Genomic DNA, 19,674 nt, shown 5'->3' with positions numbered 1-19,674 from the left:
TGTCAGCCCAAGCCTGGACATTGTCCAGATCTTGTTGCATGTCAGCACGGACTGCTTCAGTATCTGGGGAGTCACGAATGGTGCTGAACATTGTGCAATCATCAGCGAACATCTCCGTTCCTGACCTTATGATGGAAGGTCATTGATGAAGATGGATGGGCCTAAGTCAGACAGTCCAGCATTCTTCCTGATGCCTTCTCTAACCTGTGGGAGCCATTGGGAATGGACACCGAACAATTAAAATTCTTTTGTTATTGGCAGAGTCCTTTGGTACTGTTGAAATGGGATTTCTCCACTTTACTTTTAAAATCTTTCAGTGTGGTCGGACATTCTGCCAGTTTTTCTTTTAAAAGAGGTGTCACTCCCATCAACTGACACTCAGGAAAACTCAGGTGGCACGGTGACTCAGTGGTTAGCACTGCAGCCTCACAGCGCCAGGGACCCGGGTTCGATTCCAGCCTCAGGTAACTGTCTGTGCGGAGTTTGCACATTCTCCCCGTATCTGCATGGGTTTCCTCCCACAATCCAAAAATGTGCAGGCTAGGTGGATCGGCCATGCTAAATCGCCCATAGTGTTCAAGGGTGTGTGGGTTATAGGGGGATGGGTCTGGGTGGGATGCTCCAACGGGTGGTGTGGACTTGTTGGGCTGAAGGACCTGTTTCCACACTGTAGGGAATCTAATCTAATCTAATCAACCTTAACAGGTGACTGACCCCCAGGATCTCAAAAATGACCACATCTCACACACCTGATCCTGTTTTATCCAAAAGTCTTGCTTACAAACAGCAGCCCGAAACAGGCAAGTCACTGAGCTGTGAACAGTGCTGCTTGCTGTGTTGGGATATACCAAACCCTTTCTGTTCTGGCCCGATAAAAAGCCTGAAGTGCAGAATAGCTAACACCCAAACTGCAGCTGACCCAGTCTACACCACAAACTGGTTGCAATAACTAACAAAAAAAAAGTGCGCAGCACAAAGTGACCCACCACAAGCTGTACAGATTCCAACTGCAGAAGCATACTGTTCTTTCAAATGGGGAAAAAAAAACAGCAAAATTTACAGATAGGGAGTTCCAACAAACAATGAGAGTTTCAAAACATTGTTGACATTTTTCTTTAACTTCTCCCATGGCTGATGTAAAATCCAAACATTGTGTTTATGTCCGCATGACTTTCAGAAACCCACAAAAAAAAATGGTCTCCAAAAAAAGTTGCTATTATTGGAAGCTTTCTGTGCACAAACTGATTGCTGTGTTCCCAACATTGCAGCAATAAATACACTTCAAAAGTACTTCGCTGGCTATAAAAGGAAACGTCTTGGGTATTCAGAGGTTGTGACAGGAGCTAAATGAATACAAACTATTTCCAAAACAGTTTCCGATGCAGGGAGCCTGAATCATGGGACTGGAGTATCTAACATCAGCAGCAGGTACCTGAGAAGGCACTCTTGAAAACAAAAATGACGAGAGAAACTTCCATACATTAGATCAGTGAATGGATTGCAATTAACATTTGGTTCTAAATAAACTAACTCCAGCTCTGTGCTTGACTTGGGTCTCGTGACAATTAACTGCTGAAGTTTCCCTAACTGAGTATTTAATCATGAATGTTAATAAAAGAAACTTCGGATATTGAAAATCGCTGGTGAAAACAATGCTTTATATCTGCATGATGTTATTTCCGATTTTACATTTGCACAACAGAAGCCAAAAACAGAAGGGTTGCCAGAATGGAGCTGTTACTGTGGTCAGTTTAAGGAAGCTATAGAAATATATGTAGTTAGCTACAAACACTGAGTGAATCACTTCTGGTGAATCCACTTCTCATGCACTAACTCCCAGCCTACCCAAACTGTCCCTCTACATTGATCCAGCACTGTACTCAGTCAGCTCCTCCCAGTCCCTTCCCTGGAGACATGACTTAAAAAGGAGATTGCTGGGGCATTTTGTCAGTCACATCTGCAATTATTTATTCTATTTTGAAGCTACTAATGGATGTGTTTGCTCAGTACGATTGAAGGCAGCAGAAGTGCTATGGTTAGCTGATTAAAATCTCACTTTGACTCAACCGAAACAGCACATCTGAAATAAAGCGCTTGGCAAAGCTTCAAACAATGAGACATATTCTCTTTTCTGAATAATATTCTCCCACCCTCTCCAGCACCCCCATGAAGAGTGTTATTACAGGGGTTTGAAGAAATACTCAGTTCACTGGACTGTCCATTGTCCCATCACCTTCTGAAGGAACAGTTACGTTTGCACGGACAGTTACAATTACCACAGCAGAGATCTAGAGGAGATGCCTTGAAAAGTTAACTGTCTCTCCACAGAACTGCTGAGTTTCTCCAGCAGTCTCTGCTTCTACTTCAGGTCTTCAGCATCTGCAGTGTTTGCTTTTATGACAGCAGGATATTCTACAGTGAGGGCATCACCAATTCTGCTCCCTAGACAATATTTACAACATGCACTTTACCACAGGAAGCTATTGGATAACCACTTGGAGCAGGAATTGTTGGTCTCTTCTACCCACCTCGTGCCTCCTGGACCCCCCCTCCAAAATCCTATTGAACCAGTGGGTGTTGTGGTCAATACGAATGCCCCCTGTTGCTGGGCAGGGAACAGTGCACTCAGCTCTACTTAGACCAGCTATTTCCTGTTCTTTAGTGCTCTTAACCCCAGAGGCACAAAGAAAGCTCGACTATTGTTGTTCAAGTGCTTCTATGACCCAGCAAGTCCCAGGTCACAAAAACATAGGGAGCAGTTCCATTTAAAGTAGGTTAAACGGGATCTGTCTGGTCTTTGTCCAGGAGAGGGGTATTAGAGGATGAAGAAGTACCAGAAAGCAGGTGGGACACTGTCTGTAATCTTCAGATAGTCACTTGTAGGGGCAATGCAGCTCCTAATAACTAATTACTGAAACTTCCCTAATAATTACATGGAATATCTGCGTTGCATTTTTAATCAGGAATTTTATTTTAAAAATGAAACTTTGGAATGTTGACTGTTGCTAATAAAAACAAAGTTGAAGTGTTTCCCACCCCCACCCCCCCCCCCCCCCCCCCACCACACGAAACGCTGACTTTCCCTGCTCCTCGGATGCTGTCTTACCCCTGAGCTTTTCCAGCTCTACATTTACTGACTCGGGCTTCCACCATCTGCAGCCCTTGCTGTCTCCAATATCCTTTACCCCTGCATGACTTTGTTGGTGATTTTATGTTTGAACGACAGCAATAAAAAAAATCGTGAGGCTGAGATGCCAGAATGGACGTTACTCTGGTCAATTTAAGGAAGCCATACAAAGGTGCAAGCTGAGGGAGGCTAAAACCAGCAATTTTGGACGGCCTCCATGACCCTTCTCCTCACCCACAGTAGGGCTCACAGATACAGACAGGCTTATATATTCATCCCACTGTATTTTCAGCGCTCCACCTCACCCCAATAAATTGGCTATTTCCCAACCAGCCCCACCATCTCGGATCTGCTGTTTCTCTTCACCACATAGCAGGGACGCAATAAGGTGAAACACAGGGGGAATTCACTGTAAAACAAAGCAAAGTGCTACACGGAACAACATTCTGGATAGAATTTGAGGTGGGGGGGGGGGAAGATAAGCAAATTTTAAACTAGGACGTGGGATTTATGTTGCAATTCAGAAATCAACCTAACGGTGTGATCTCTCTCGCTCTCCTTCAGACTTCAATTGTACAGGGCACCTGCATTATTCTCCCAAGACCCGTTGAGGCACGAGTGAGTTTGCAGCTTTCTACTAAACCTCAGTCCCATTTCCTGACGCGCTAACAGGGTTTTTTTTTCATTTTATACACACACACACACACACACACCTTTTCATTGGCCATAGTAGTTTCTCGAAACAAATATCGGGTGAGAATCAACCGCGCTACTTCTGCATTTTGGGGGTGGGGAGAAAAAGGGAACAGGTTTTTTTTCACCCCAGTCCCAAGTTATTAACATTTTAACTCAGTCCTGAACCCAGGCTTATCTTCTCTGTTGCTGTCAACAGTCTGCTTCTCCCTCCCCAGGAACCCCCATGCCCATTTTAAAACAGACTGCTGGAGTTTTAATCCCCGAACGGCAGGGGAAGAGGACTCGGTAATCCGGGTAGGCGCTAGCCCAACGCAGACCGCCCTCCCGCCGGTACTCACAAAGCCGTAGCCCCTGGATTTCCCGGTCTGCCGATCACTAATGACCACCGCCTCCTCGATGTCCCCAAACACCTCGAAATATTTCCGCAAGGACGAGTCGTTAGTGTGATAGGGCAAACCGCCCACAAAGATCTTGGTGAAGGTAGTGTCCTTCTGGAGGCTGTGCATGGTGTCAAGGTCAGTGCAGGCTTGCGAGAGAATTGAGCAGGAGTCCGGGCTTGGGAACAATTTCAGCTTCCCCCCCACCCCCCCAAACCCGGTACTCAGCACACACTGCCCATCCACTCCCAGCCCAGCGCAGCCTGCAGCCCTACCGCTTATAGCCTGAGCTAAGCTCCACCTCGCTGCTTGCTGCACACAGACTGTAGGAAGTCTGGTTCCTTATTTGTAGAGAGAGAGAGAAACCAGGGGCTGTACTTTACAGCAACCTTCACTTTGTACTATTCAAGCAATTTGTTCCAGAAACCTCTTGGCTGGGAAATTCATTTAACCCTTTACAATCATACAGCACGGAAACAGACCCTTTGGTCCAACTCATCCATGCGGACCAGATATCCTAAATTAATCTAGAGCTAGTAAGAACTGCCGATGTTGGAGTCAGAGTTGACACAGTGTGGAGCTGGAGGAATACAGCGGGCCAGGAAGCATCAGAGGAGCACGAAAGTTGACGTTTTGGGTCGGGACCCTTCTTCAGAAAATTTGCCGACATTTGGTCCATATACCTGTAAATTCATGTACACTTCCAGATGTGCCATAGCACTGAAACAGACTCTTCAGTTCAACTTATCCATGCCAACGAGATATTTGAAATTAGTCTAGTCCCAATCACCAGCATTTCCCTCTAAACCCTTCCTATTCATGTACACATCCGGATGACTTTCAAATGTTGGAATTGTACCAGTCTCAAGGCATAGGTAAGTTAGATAGCTGACAGCTTTTCCCCTGGTAAGGGAGTCGAAAACTAGAGGCCATCGGTTTAAGGAGAGAGGGGAGAGATACAAAAGGGTTCCAAGGGGCATTTTTTTCACACAGAGGGCAGTGAGTGCCTGGAACAGGCTACAAGAGGTAGTGGAGGAGGCATGTACAATTTTGTCACTTAAGATACATTTGGGCAGGTACATGAATGGGATGGGTGTGGAGGAATATGGACCAAACACAGGCAAATGAGACCGGTTTAATTATGAAAACTACTGAGCCACCATGCCGCCCCTTGGGGGGTGGTGGGGGTGGAACCCAGCCTGTCTCTGCATTTCCAGGAACACATTCAAACAGCTGAGCACTGGGCATTGGTCACTGGCCACTGATGCAGGTCTTTCCAAGGTGGGGCCCAGGATTTTGGGAGTAATAAGTTCAGAGGCAGCACTGGCTAACCTCCCCTCCTCCCTCCTTCAGTGGCAAATCTTCTCCCCTTACCAGTCACCCAGGAGACCACTGTGTTTTACAGGCTTCAAATTTGAGGTTGCAGTGCATAGATGTTTGAGAAGCTGTGGGTCAATGAAAGGGCACAGAACTGAATCGTTAAATCCATTTCTCGCTCAACTGATGCTGATGCGGAATATTTTCAGCACACTCTACTTTCATTTCAAATTTCCAGCCCTTGCAGTATTTTGGTTTCTTGTAGCAGTTGTGTGTGTGTGTGTGTGTGTCTGTGTGTGTGTGTGTGTGTTGTGTTTAGTCAGAAGCAGTTCAAAGTTAGTGACATGTCATAAAACTGTTTAGAACACCCTCACTGTTTTTGAATTCCACTTTCAGTTTTGTCCCTCCCTCCTCGACTGAATATGTTGACCTCAATTGTTCTCTGGTACCTCACACAATGTGTCCCCTGGTCATACCTGTTGGTCACCCGTCAGCTGAACAGAGACTTTGGAGGGTAAAAGAAACTAAAGGTTTAGTCGAAAGGATGACAGCGAGTTTTATGGAGGGAATTCCTGAGCTTGGAACAATAGGTGAGTGAAAGTACAGCCACAATTGGAGCAATGTGAGGGAGGAAGACTCCAAAAGCCAGAGCTAAAAATATGAAGAAGTTGCAGAGAGGTTCCCAGGCTGGAGGATTCTACAGAAAAAGTGGACAAGACAAGACAATGATTTCAATTGAGTGGTATTGCTTGGACCATGAGCCAGTGCAGGTCAGAGGGCACATGGATGATGGGTGAATGGGATTTGGTGAGGAGGATTTGAGACACTGAGGTTTGGATTAGTTGAAGGCTATGGAGGGTGGAGGCCAGACGGTCAAACATTGACATCAATAGTTTGAAGATCAGAAATGAATTGCGAAAGCCTTAAGTAGAAGGTAAAGTGTGACACAGGCAGTGGTGGGCGATAGCACATCGGATCCACAAAGGCGCCATAAGGGTGTACTTACTTCACCCAGGTCACTGAATACAATTGAAGTGTAAAGACCAAGTCTTTTTATTTTTCTGTATTTTTGATTGTGCTTGGAAATGTAGAAAAGCATTGTTCTAAAAACAAGGATTATTCCTTTACTCATTCACAAGATGAGGCCATCGCTGGCCAGTCAACCACATTGCTGTGGGTCTGGAGTCACATGCAGGTCAGACCAGGTGAGGATGGCAGTTTCCTTCCCTAAAGTACATTAGTGAACCAGAGGGGTTTTAACCAACAATCAACTCAGAGCCATCATTAGACTCTTAAGTCTAGATATTTTACTGAATTCAGATTCCACCATCTGCCTTAGTAGGATTTGAACCCAGGTCCCAAACACTATTTGGGTTTTGGATTAATAGTCTGGCAATAATACCACTAGGCCATCGCCTCCCCTGCACTTTTCAAAAGCAAGTAACCTGGCACTCATTGCATGTGCTGTTTACATAGCTGCTAATTTAAGCAAGGGTGAAGCCAAGTTTCATTCCAGCTCCAGCCAGGGGCCTGTGTGCAAATGGAGATGTGGCTAGCAACAAGTAGCTGATTGGTCTGTGGTATGGTAACCAGTAACCAACGACAAAGGCTTTCTGCCTGTCAACAATGATGTGATTGGCTCCCAGAGAGCTGAACATCTTGAGGATGTGAATGTAATGAGTTATAAGCCAACAGACATCCAGAGGAGAATGAACTGTTTTCCTTCTGCAGTAAAAGCATCTCCGGCCTGAAAGTGGCCTTTATTTCCCATTTCTGTTTGCTGTAAGCTGTGACTTTTTATTGATAAGTCAAAGACCTTCAATAAGTGTGAGCTAGTCATCCTGTGTCACCTACAACCCAGTGATCATGGTATGTGGAGAAGAAAAACTGAGAAGCACAAGAACCATCACAGCAGATCCTGTGAACTGTTTTCCCAGTTTTCCTTCTGCCCATGAAGCCCTTGTTTTGTTCTGTCTGTAAGGGGGAGTTTATAAGGAGTTACAGATTTAACTTGCAGAGTTATATACAGACTATCCCCTTTCTTCTCGGCTCTGCTCCTCATACTTCAGCTTTTGTCTTTTACTAAATTCTGTTTTTTGTATCTAAAGTGGTCGGTTTGGTGTCGTATCTAAGATGGTTGTTTCTGTTAAGGCTGTTTTTTTTGTGCCTAAGATGGTGTTGAGAATGGCAACTTTGTACAGTTTTCGCCATATCCCTGTGCATGAGTGCTCATGACAATGAAACCTAATTCTATATACTCATGATTCATAATTGTTTACCTGTAATTTGAGTCTAATTACTTGTAATAAGTCGTAAGTCTTGTTAAGTACAGAACCCTGGCCCGTGCTTTCTATCAACCTGGGTCTGAAGACAGGTAAATTGTGGAATTTTGCTTATTCAATTTGATTTGGTTTACTCTAGTCACATGTACCTAAGTACACTGAAAAGATTTGTTTTGCAAGCAATACTGGCAGATCATGGCAAACAAAGACAGACAGATCACAGGGAGCTTAGACAGAGTGTGGCAAATGAGGTTATGGGTGCACAGGAAGTGTGCAAAGCACGATCAACATTATTTGAAGTTAGAGCATCCATTCATCAGTCTAATAACGGCAGGGAAGAAGCTGTACTTGAGCCTGTTGGTGCATGTGTTCGAGCTTCTGTATCTTCTGCCTGTTGGAAGAGGGCATTGCCAGCGTGGGAGTGGCCCTTCTGTGGCAATGAGAAGGGTAGATGGAACCTATGGATGGGAGATTGGCTTCCGTGATGGTCTGGGCTGTGTACGCAACTTTCTGTAGTTCCTTAATTTTTAAAAATATTCTATAACTTTTGAGAGATTTCCTCTATTTTTGTTGTCACGTGTACTCAAGTACAGGGATACGGGCGTACAGTGAAAAGTGTGCAATGACACTGTTCTCTGCCACCATCTTAGAATACAAAAGACAGGATTAAACACAGAAGGAGAAATAAAAAAGAAATAGTCAAAAGAAGAGGAAATGTCCAGATCCCTTTCCTGCCCCCACTGCGAGTCCTCACCACCAGAAAAACAAAAATCACAAAAGTCCGTCCATCATTCCACCAATGTTCAGCTGGCCCAGGCCCCTGCATGGAGCTGGAACACCACCGCCATTGGGTACCCAGGCCCAGCCTGGACGCTCACCATCATCAACTCCGCAACACTGGGACTGGATTATTAGTGAGGTGTAACAGTAATGCCAAACACAATCCCTTCCCCAAGTCAGGGCATCATTGGAGGTGAGATTTGGATCCTGCTTGGCCAGTTATCACGCAGAGTATCGGGGGACAGAGGGCAATATCATCAATAAAGTCTGAAGATTGTCTCTAGCATCTCCTGTGGTGCAGTTGCCCCACAGCGAAGCTCTCTGGACCATTGTGATTTGATTTGATTTATTATTGTCACCTGTACCTAGATACAGTGAAAAGTTTTGTTTTGCAAGCAGTACAATCAGATCAAACCTAACAAAGACCCAAAATCAAATGGTGATCGAACAGAGCGAGGAATACAAAGTTACACCTGTAAAGGTGTACGAAAGCAAGACCAACATTAGATTTGAAATTTAAGAGATCCATTCGTCTGTTGGTGTGTGTGTGTGTGTGTGTGTGTGTGTGTGTGTGTGTCTATAAGCTTTTCTATCATGTGCCAGAGGGAAGAGAAAGGCCTGGATAAAGGATTCTCAAGATAAAAGAGTTTGTTCTGTCTGAGCTGCTGTAATCAGTAACATGTTCCTGTAATTGCTGAATCTTTTCATTCCCCTCCATGGACGGCCTTTACTATCCCTATCCCACACTAAAACGATCTCTCCAAGTGTTCTCGAGTGGCTATCCCCATTTCTACACAGGCCTTCAGGATATCTGAATGAGATCCAATGCCAGTTTTGTGCAAGGGACTTTGTTTTGGACTCAGAAAGGTTGGTTTGAGCTAGAACAGATGAACCTAACAGTAAAAGTGAAACTTTTGCCCCCAAAGGCCTGGGCTAAGTTCAAACTAGTCCCTATAGGCGAAAGGTCAGTGCCAACTCACCACAGTACCCTCTTGCTCCGCCATTCCCTTAATGAGGGAATTAAAGACAGGGAAACTAGCTGGCTGGCTCAGGCAGCACTCTGTCAGACTTTAATTTGCATGTTCTCGGCAGTGAAATAACAAAACATTTCAATTGAGGATACATACAAATGGGAGTGGACCATTCAGCCTCCCAAAGCTGCCCCACCATTCAATCCTATCGTAGAATCCTTACAGTGTGGAATCATGCCATTCAGCCTATCGGGTCCACCCACCCAGACCAACCCCCTACCCTCACATTTCCCATGGCTAATCCCTGAACACTACGGATCATTTAGCATAGTCAATCCACATAGCCTGTACATTGTTAGACTATGGAGGAAACCAGGGCACCTGGAAGAAACCCACACAGACACAGGGAGGATGTGCAAACTCCACACAGACAGTCGCCTGAGAGTGGAATCGAACCCAAGTCCCTGGTGCAATGAGGCAGCAGTGCTAACCATTGAGCCACAGATCAAGGCTGTTCTCACTCTGACTTCAGCTGCACATTCCCAAATCCCCAATACCCTTCCACCACTTTGGTTAAGAATCTATCTACCCCTGTCTTAAAAGTATGATCGAATTTGCTTTCACAGCCTTTTCAGGGAGAGAGTTCCAAAGTCTCACAATGCTCTGAGAAAATCACCTACTCCATGTTTTAAATGGATAACTCCTGATTTTTAACAGTGATCCCTAGTTCTAGACTCTCCCACAAGAAGAAACGTCCTCTCCATATCCTTCTTGCCAAGACCCTTCAGAATTTTATATGTTTCAAGCAGGATGCTTCTTACTGTTCTAAGCGCTAGTAGATACAAGCCCAACTTTTCCTCATAACATAACCTCCCCATTTCTGGTATTAATCCTTCCTATGTCATGCCTCATTTGCATTTACGTTGTTCCTCAAATAAGGAGACCAACAGTATTCTAAATGTGGTCTTACTAGTGCCCAATATAATTGAAATATAACCTCCATGCTTCTGTATTAAATTCCCCTAACAATAAACCATAACAATCTATTAGCTTCCTGATTACTTGCTGTACCTGCAGGATTGACCTTCTGTGATTCATGCATGAACACACCCAGATCTTTCTGCATCTCAGTGCTTTGCAACCTGTCTTCATATTTTGTCACATTACATTCCATTTGCACACTCACTTTAATGTATTGTATAACCTCCTTTTGTCAGCCTCACAATTTACTTTCCTGTCATTCTTTGTGTAATGAGCAAATTTGGCAACCTTTCCTTCCATCCTTTTATCTAAGTAATTTGTTCAAATTGTCAACTGTTGAGATCCCAGCAATATTCCCGGTGGCAGACCACTCATTTCAGCTTGCCAACCTGAGAAAGCGATTTACATTGAATCATAGCAATGTAAACAGACCCTTTGATCCAACTCATCCATGCCAACCAAATATCCTGAATTAATCTAGTCCCATTTGCCAGCATTTTGCCCATATCCCTCTAAACCCTTCTTAGTCATGTACCCATCCAGATGCCTTTTAAATGTTATAATTGTACCAGCCTACACCACTTCCCCTGGCAGCTCATTACACACATGCACCACCCTCTGTGTGAAAAATTTGCCCCTTACGTCCCTTTTATATCTTGCCCCCTCAACTTAAACTTATATCCTCTGGTTTTGCACTCCCCTATCCTGGGAAAAGATATTTGCTATGCACCCTATCCAAGCCCCTTATGACCTCTATAAGTTCACCCCTAAGCCTCTGTGGGACTCTGCAGCAAGACCTACAACCTGGTGGATATATACATCCAAAGGATATGGCCGTGACTGTCCAGCCCAGCATTTATTATCCATCCCTAAATCGCTCACAGAGCAGGTAAGTGTTAAAACCGCACTGTTGTGGGCCTGGAGTCATGTGAAGACCAAATGAGGTGAAGATGGCACATTTCCTTCCTGCCTTTACCATTGGAAAATGCAGCAAGTGGAGCATATGAGTTTCAGGGCATTCTGATGGAAGTGGACACCCTCACCAGTCTGAATGAGCTTGGGGGACACCACTTGAGTGAAGGAAATTGCATAGTCTCACTCAGGACATATGCTGCTCAGGTCAGCTGATTCTAGGTCAGCCCACAGCAAAACCCCAAAACAAAGCCAAGCCTCGGCCAAACAGATGAAACTTTCTTCAGGGTCAGGGCTGGAAGGTCATTGTAACTGCCGCTGCAATGTGGACTTGAGACAAGAGAGTCCCACTAGACCTCCATTGAGTAAGAAAACTCATAGGCTGCTGTGCAGGAGAGTTCATAAACTCTGCAAAGTCCACCAACATCTGGTTTGGAGCAGTTAGTTACTTAGCAACTTAAATGAGAACCAATCAAAATAAACATCTGGTTAAATGGTCACCCAGTTCTAATAGAGGTCGATACCAGCAAATCTGTTTCAATGATCACACAATCAGTTTTTAATAAAATTCGCCCTGGACTCCAGCCCTAAACTTTGCACAGGGTTTGATCCTGGTCTCTTTATGAAAAGTGGCTGGTTCGGTTACCAGTGATTGTGGTAAAAGGCTCAGGCCCATGTATGATAGGGTGAAATTCATGGTTAGAGAGTCACCTAGACTGGCTCATCAATTTTTAATTAGAAAATATTTGCCTGAGTGAAGGTTGTTCTTCACAAAGCTGGATGTGAGCCATGCTTACTTGCAATTGTGGTTAGATGAGGATTTGCAGAAGTATGTTACAATTAATACCCATAAGGGTCTGTACCAATATGTGAGACTGCCATTTGGTGTATCTTCAGTGTGTGCAATTTTTCAGAAGGACAATGGAGAACGTTTTGCAAGGTCTAACTCAGGTCACCATTTACCATTTACAGGGAAAATTAATAAGGAACACCTAGAGAACTTGGATATGGTCCTAAGGCATTTTTCCAAGGCAGGCATATGCCTAAGAAGGGAAAAAGGTGTATTCCATGCCCGCAAGTGACCTAACAGGGCTACAGAGTTGACAAGATTGGGTTACACCCATTGGAAGATACAGTGAGGGCGAACAAAGGTGCCGTGGTTCCCATGTCTGTCCAGGACCTAAGGCCATTCTTTGGGCTCATGAGCTATTATGGTAAGTGCATACATAACCTGGTCTTCATCCTGACACTTTTGCATCAAATCCTAATAAAAGGGTCAGCCGTGGAAATGGTCACATAGCCAAGCCATAGCCTTCAGGGAAGTGAAGAAACAGCTATTGTCCTCCCAGATGTTGGAACATCATGATCCCAAGCAAGATCTGGTACAAACATGCGATGCCTCCTATATGGCATCGGAGTAGTATTAGCTCATAGGTGGCCCATTAGAGAGGAATGCCCAATAGAGTATGCAATAGGACTTTGGCTAATCCAGAGCATAAATGTGTCCAGATTCAGAAAGAGGGATTGGCAGTCATATTTGGAGTCAGGAAGCTCCTCCAATATCTTTATGGATGAAAATTTGTTATAGTCACAGACCACAAACCCCTACTTAGTCCAGCGAGTTTCGAGAAGATTTGTAGCTCAGGTTGAGGTTCTGGATGTAAGTTTGTTCGCTGAGCTAGAAGGTTCGTTTTCAGACATTTCGTCACCATTCTAGGTAACATCATCAGTGAGCCTCCGGTGAAGCGCTGGTGTTATGTCCCGCTTTCTATTTATGTGTTTAGGTTTCCTTGGGTTGGTGATGTCATTTCCTGCATTGGTGATGTCATTTCCTGTTCTTTTTCTCAGACGATGGTAGATTGGCTCCAAATCAATGTGTTTGTTGATGGAGTTCCGGTTGGAATGCCATGCTTCTAGGAATTCTCGTGCATGTCTCTGTTTGGCTTGTCCTAGGATAGATGTGTTGTCCCAATTAAAGTGGTGTCCTTCCTCATCTGTATGTAAGGATACTAGTGATAGTGGGTCATGTCTTTTTGTGGCTAGTTGATGTTCATGTATCCTGGTGGCTAGCTTTCTGCCTGTTTGTCGAATGTAGTGTTTGTCACAGTTCTTGCAAGGTATTTTGTAGATGACGTTTGTTTTGCTTGTTGTCTGTATAGGGTCTTTTAAGTTCATTAGCTGCTGTTTTAGTGTGTTGGTGGGCTTGTGGGCTACCATGATGCCAAGAGGTCTGACTTGACATCAACACAGGAATTGCCATCACCAACCCAAGGAAACACATAAATAGAAAGCGGGACATAACACCAGTGCTTCACTGGAGGCTCACTGATGATGTTACCTAGAATGGTGACGAAACGTCTGAAAACTAACCTTCCAGCTCAGCGAGCAAACTCACATTCCCCTACTTAGCCTGTTTAAAAAGGATATGGTAGTGCCACCCATAGCTTTGGACCGAATTCAATTGGGCTCCAATACTAAGTGCTTGTAATTATAAATTGGGGGCGGGACGGTGGCTCAGTGGTTAGCACTGCAGCCTCACAGCGCCAGGGACCCGGGTTCGACTCCAGCCTCGGGTAACTGCCTGTGTGGAGTTTGCACATTCTCCCTGTGTCTGTGTGGGTTTCCTCCGGGTGCTCAGGTTTCCTCCCACAGTCCAAAGATGTGCAGGCTAGGTGGATTGGCCATGCTAAATCGCCCATAGTGTTCAAGGGTGTGTGGGTTATAGGGGGATGGGTCTGGGTGGGATGCTCCAACGGGCAGTGTGGACTTGTTGGGCCGAAGGGCCTGTTTCCACACTGTAGGGAATCTAATCTAATCTAATCTAATCTAATCATGAAGCTGAGAAATGAATGTGGATGCACTGAGCCACCTCCCATTGGCAGGTACACTCCTGGTGGTACCCCCTAACGGAAGAGTCTGTAATGATATTAAATTTTCTTGACACGCTCCCAGTCACAGCTGAAAGATCGAGTCTTTTCCAGACTGAAAGAATTAATATTAATGGGGGAAACCAAAGTGCTATTACAATTAGAACTAAAACCTCTTTCGGACTTGGAGAGACCAGCTCATGGTAGAGAACAGCATTTTGTTATGGAGAGCGAGTATGATTGTCCCGAGCAAAGGTCACTATCAAATGCTGGCTGAACGCCACCAGGGGTTAACAAAATGAAGATGTTGGTGAGATGTTATGTCTAGTGACCAGGATTGGATGCAGACAAACAGCAGCACGGTGGCTCAGTGGTTAGCACTGCAGCCTCACAGCACCAGGGACCTGGGTTCAATTCCAGCCTCGGGTGACTGTCTGTGTGCAGTTTGCACATTCTCCCCGTGTCTGCGTGGGTTTCCTCTGGGTACTCTGGTTTCCTCCCACAGTCTATAGATGTGCAGGCTAGGTGGATCGGCCATGCTAAATTGCCCATAGTGTTCAGGGGTGTGTGGGTTATATGGGGGATGGGTCTGGGTGGGATGCTCCAAGGGGCAGTGTGGACTTGTTGGGCTGAAGGGCCTGTTTCCACACGGTAGGGAATCTAATCAAAGCCATGTCAATGGGCAGTGCCCAGAGAGCCAACAAGAACAATAATTACTGCCAGCAGCTCCCCCACATTCATGGGAATGACCAAGGAAACCTCATGGTCGGTTGCATGTTGACTATGCAGGTCCTTTCAAGGGTTCAATGTTCTTAGTCTTGTAGAATCCCACCCAAAGAGACTGGATGTGCATAGCCAACCGCTTTGCAGAACACCTCCGCTCAGTTTGCAACAAACAACTGCACCTCCCAGTCGCAAACCATTTCCACTCCCCCTCCCATTCTTTAGATGACATGTCCATCATGGGCCTCCTGCACTGCCACAATGATGCCACCCGAAGGTTGCAGGAACAGCAACTCATATTCCGCTTGGGAACCCTGCAGCCATATGGTATCAATGTGAACTTCACCAGTTTCAAAATCTCCCCTTCCCCAACTGCATCCCTAAACCAGCCCAGTTCGTCCCCTCCCCCCACTGCACCACACAACCAGCCCAGCTCTTCCCCCCCCACCCACTGCATCCCAAAACCAGTCCAACCTGTCTCTGCCTCCCTAACCGGTTCTTCCTCTCACCCATCCCTTCCTCCCACCCCAAGCCGCACCCCCATCTACCTACTAACCTCATCCCACCTCCTTGACCTGTCCGTCTTCCCTGGACTGACCTATCCCCTCCCTACCTCCCCACCTATACTCTCTCCACCTATCTTCTTTACTCTCCATCTTCGGTCCGCCTCCCCCTCTCTCCCTATTTATTCTAGTTCCCTCTCCCCATCCCCCTCTCTGATGAAGGGTCTAGGCCCGAAATGTCAGCTTTTGTGCTCCTGAGATGCTGCTTGGCCTGCTGTGTTCATCCAGCCTCACATTTTATTATCTTGGATGTGCATAGCACCCATTTATCAAACACAGGGACGATGATTTAAAAGAAACTGCACACGTTGTACAGAGTCCCTGGTCACAGGTAATAGGCCATCATTTACCAGGCAGCACATTTGGTTATTTCTTAAAGTCAAATGGGATTTGATATAAGGACAACTCCATAACACTCATCATCCAATGGCCTGGCAGAAAGAGTGAACCAGACTTTGAAGGCTAGCTTGAAGGAACAGCCTACAGCCTTGCTGGGAACCAAGCTGTCATGGTTCATATTTGATTGTAGAACCACCCCTCGTGCAACTACAGGGGTAGCACCAGCAGAGTTGCTAATGGGGAGAAGACTCCGCACCAGGTTAAATCTGATCTTGCCAGACCTGTTGGGATGGGTGAAACAACAACAGGAATGCCAGTGCTAGGTACGAGACTCCGCTAAGTGAGTGAGACAGTTTACTTCAAGGACCGAGTTTAGTGTGGGAATATTGGAAATGGCCCTGTATGAATAAGAGGCATGGTCAATGCAAGGTCAGGCCCAGTGACATATAAAGTTCAGGTAGGTGCAACGGTCCTGAACAAACACATGGACCATATGTAAGCTGCAAACACTGTAGCAGCAAAACATGCCCTGTTCCTTAAAACCTTCAGAAATTGCCCATATTGTTCAGGGATGTGTAGATTAGGTGGGTTATAGGGGGATGGGTCTGGATGGGATACTCTGAGAGTCAGTGTGGACTTGTTGGGCTGAAAGGTCTGATTCCACACTGTAGCGACTCTATGATCTATGACCTAAATGCTGCCAGACCTCATGCACTCACCCTCTCCAACAAGCATTGTCCAGTCCTCTGAATCAGAGTTGGACATCAGTGAAGTAGTTGCCTCAGCATCTTTGCCACTGGAAGAAGGGAATGAAATTCTACCAAGGTGCTCCTGGACCAAGAAGTAAGCTCCCTTGCATTACACACCCACCTGTATCTCACATGTCAGAGTTGGAGGAACCTGAACTGGTGATAATGCCCCTGGAGGGTCTCCAAAAAATAGGACTGACCAATGTCTGCGGACCCCGAGGGGGAGGCATGTTGTGATTGTAACAACATCAGCCAGCTGGACCTCATAGAATATGAGTTCCCTGATTGGGTCTGTTAATCTGGTCCAATCAGAGAGCCCTGGCTGACAGTTATAAAGCGCAGTGGTAGAGTTACTGCCACTCTGATAGCTGACTCTGACCAAGGCAGCACTATAGTCAAGGACTGCTCAAGTGCAGATGAATGGTCTGCGGTGGTGGGATTCTGGTCTCTGTAGCAATATTTCAATGTACACACACATTCTCACACACACTCACAGTCACAAAGGTAGACACAGACATGGACACACACTCACAGACACACACATACCCACAGACACACACACATACGCACCTCATACACACGCACTCACAGACACACAGCTAGACACACTCACAGACACACAGTCACAGACACATATTACAGTCAGACACACGCACACTCACAGACACACACACACATAGTCCCAGACACACATGCTCACTCCCAGACACAGGTAGACACACACACACACACACACACACACACACACACAGAGTCACAGACACACACACTTACTCACACATATTCATATGCACATATACTCACGCATTCACACACCCATACCCACACACAAATCTCCACATTTGCGGAGAAGTACACACACATGAATGTGCTTGTTGTGTCCTTCAATGTAACAGATAGCGGGTGATCTTATACAATGTTGTCAGTGAAACGGCGAATCAGGAGAGAAGCAGAACAATGGGATTTGGATGTATCTGATAAAATGTATCATTGCAGTTTGATTCAAGGATTTCTTTTGGTCATGGGTAACCAGTGTCAGGAGACCAAAGGATCCAGAACAGAGTTCTCCAAAGATTTCCCTCCATAAAGACATTCTTAAATTGGGGTCCACAGAGACTTTTCGAAGGGGTCTGTAGGCAGGTCCAGGTGAGCTTGAGTAAGCAACTTAAAAGTGGTCAGATGTGGCCTTTGCCCTTCCCCCACTCCTGCTCTCCCCACCCCCATCTTCCTCTCCTCCTGCTCTCCCCAGTTACTGCTCTCCTCTCCTTCCTGCTCGCCTCCTGCTTTCCTCCCGCCTCCTGCTCTCCCCCACTCCTGCTTTCTCCCTGCTGACCCCTCCTCCTGCTCTTTCCCTGCTCCTGCTCTCTCCCTGCTGTCCCCCTGCTCCTGCTCGCTCCCAGCTCTCCCCTTCCTCCTGCTCACTCCCCACTGTCCCCCGCCTCCTGTTCACTTCGTCTTTCTTCAGTGCTCAAACCTTATCTTTTTTCCCTTGTGTTCTCTCTTCCCTCTTTTCATTCTCCTGCCCTGCTTAGGCACAAAGACCTATTCATTTCGCTGAGATCTGTAAGTTAAACACTCGCTTTCTCAGAAGTAGTCTTGCTAAAACGTTCTTTAGATGCTTTTATATTTGAAGTGTTATAATTTATGTGGGAGTGTCTGAATGTATTAATGCTTTCGAAAAAGGCTGTCCTCCAACTGAAATGTTTGAGGACCACACTCCTAGCACCTTCCTTCGAAACAATTACAGCATCAAATGCCAAACTAATTGTGCAGGAAATTCAAACCTGAAATACAAACAGAACTGCTGCAAACATTCAGCAGTCTAGAGAGTGAGAGTTGAATTTAAAATATTCACTCCTATTCCTTATCCCTTGATGGATTTGCCTCCCTACCACAAAAATCTCCTCCCTTCATCATCTCAGAGCTTTGCATTGTGTTAGTACTGGGCCCCTGTACATCCCGAGTTTCCCCCAATCAATCCTTCTGCTGCAAAAGGCCCAAGACCTTGAATTCTCTCCGGAGCTTTCCTATCTCTCCAGCTGGCTTTCCTTCAGTCAGATTCTTCAAGAATCAATATGGATGTGGTTTGGTGTTGGGCAGACTCTAAGGGTGAACAAACATCTGGAAAGAAAGAAAGACAAGGCGGTTTGTGGATTATGTAGAACATATGGGGAATTAAACAGTTTAACAAAGCATGCTGAACATGATTACTAGAATGAACCGAGTACAGCGAGAAGGCAGGACAGTTGTAACAGACGATTCACTCACTGAGAGGACCAGCACATACATGATGGGCTGAATGGCCTCCTACAGTGCTGGAACCATTCTGTTATTCTATAACATCAAGTGGTAAGAACACTGAATGAAAAGAGCCAATAAGTAAGCGATACAGAGTGACAATTTATTTCTCTAAGATTCAGGGGATGAATTGTCCAAGGAAAACAACGGAAGGGGTGGGTCAGGAAATCTGACAAGGTGCAGAAGGAGCTTCTGTGGTGGACATCCACTGGGAATGGGAATTTTCAGGCACCACTCTGCACCCCTGATGTCCTCAGTTTTGGAGTGGGGTAGAAAAGAGGGTTGAGGAGACAGTGAGAAGGAAGGGTAAGGCTGAAATTGTAGAATCTCTACAGTGTGGATCAAAACTGTTTGGCCCATTGAGTCTACACCAACCTTCTGAAGAGCAACCCACACCTCCCATCCTAACCCTGTAATCCCACATTTCCCAGGGCTAATCCACATAGCCTGCACATTTTTGGACTGTGAGAGGAAACTGGAGCACTCAGAGGAAACCCACACAGACACAGGAGGAGAGCAGGAGGACTGTTGCTGGCAGTCACCTGAGGGTGGAATCAAACCTGGGACCCTGGTGCTGTGAGGCAGCGGTGCTCACCACTGAGCCACTGTGGAAAGGCATGGATTTATTGGACAAAGGACATTCTCACCTTAAAACTCAGTTTGATAAGTCACTGCAGTCTCATTACTGAGCC

The 19,674-nt window shown here is 45.8% G+C and overlaps 1 protein-coding gene across 1 annotated transcript in view; it reads right to left on the bottom strand.

The window, feature by feature from the left end:
- Nucleotides 1-4,444, bottom strand: part of LOC125461250 (RNA-binding protein 38-like) — a 68,862-nt gene extending 64,418 nt beyond the window's left edge. Inside the window, exon 1 of the mRNA XM_048549781.2 lies at nucleotides 4,162-4,444. Within this exon, the coding sequence (XP_048405738.1) occupies nucleotides 4,162-4,329 (168 nt within the window). The 5' untranslated portion in view covers nucleotides 4,330-4,444. The remainder of the gene's footprint in view (nucleotides 1-4,161) is intronic.
- Between the last annotated feature and the right edge of the window lie 15,230 nt (nucleotides 4,445-19,674).

Source organism: Stegostoma tigrinum, chromosome 19 (assembly GCF_030684315.1).
Source record: "Stegostoma tigrinum isolate sSteTig4 chromosome 19, sSteTig4.hap1, whole genome shotgun sequence".
Lineage (NCBI taxonomy): Eukaryota > Metazoa > Chordata > Chondrichthyes > Orectolobiformes > Stegostomatidae > Stegostoma > Stegostoma tigrinum.
Note: the sequence above shows the minus strand (reverse complement) of the source record. Positions and strands in the feature narration are given on the sequence as shown.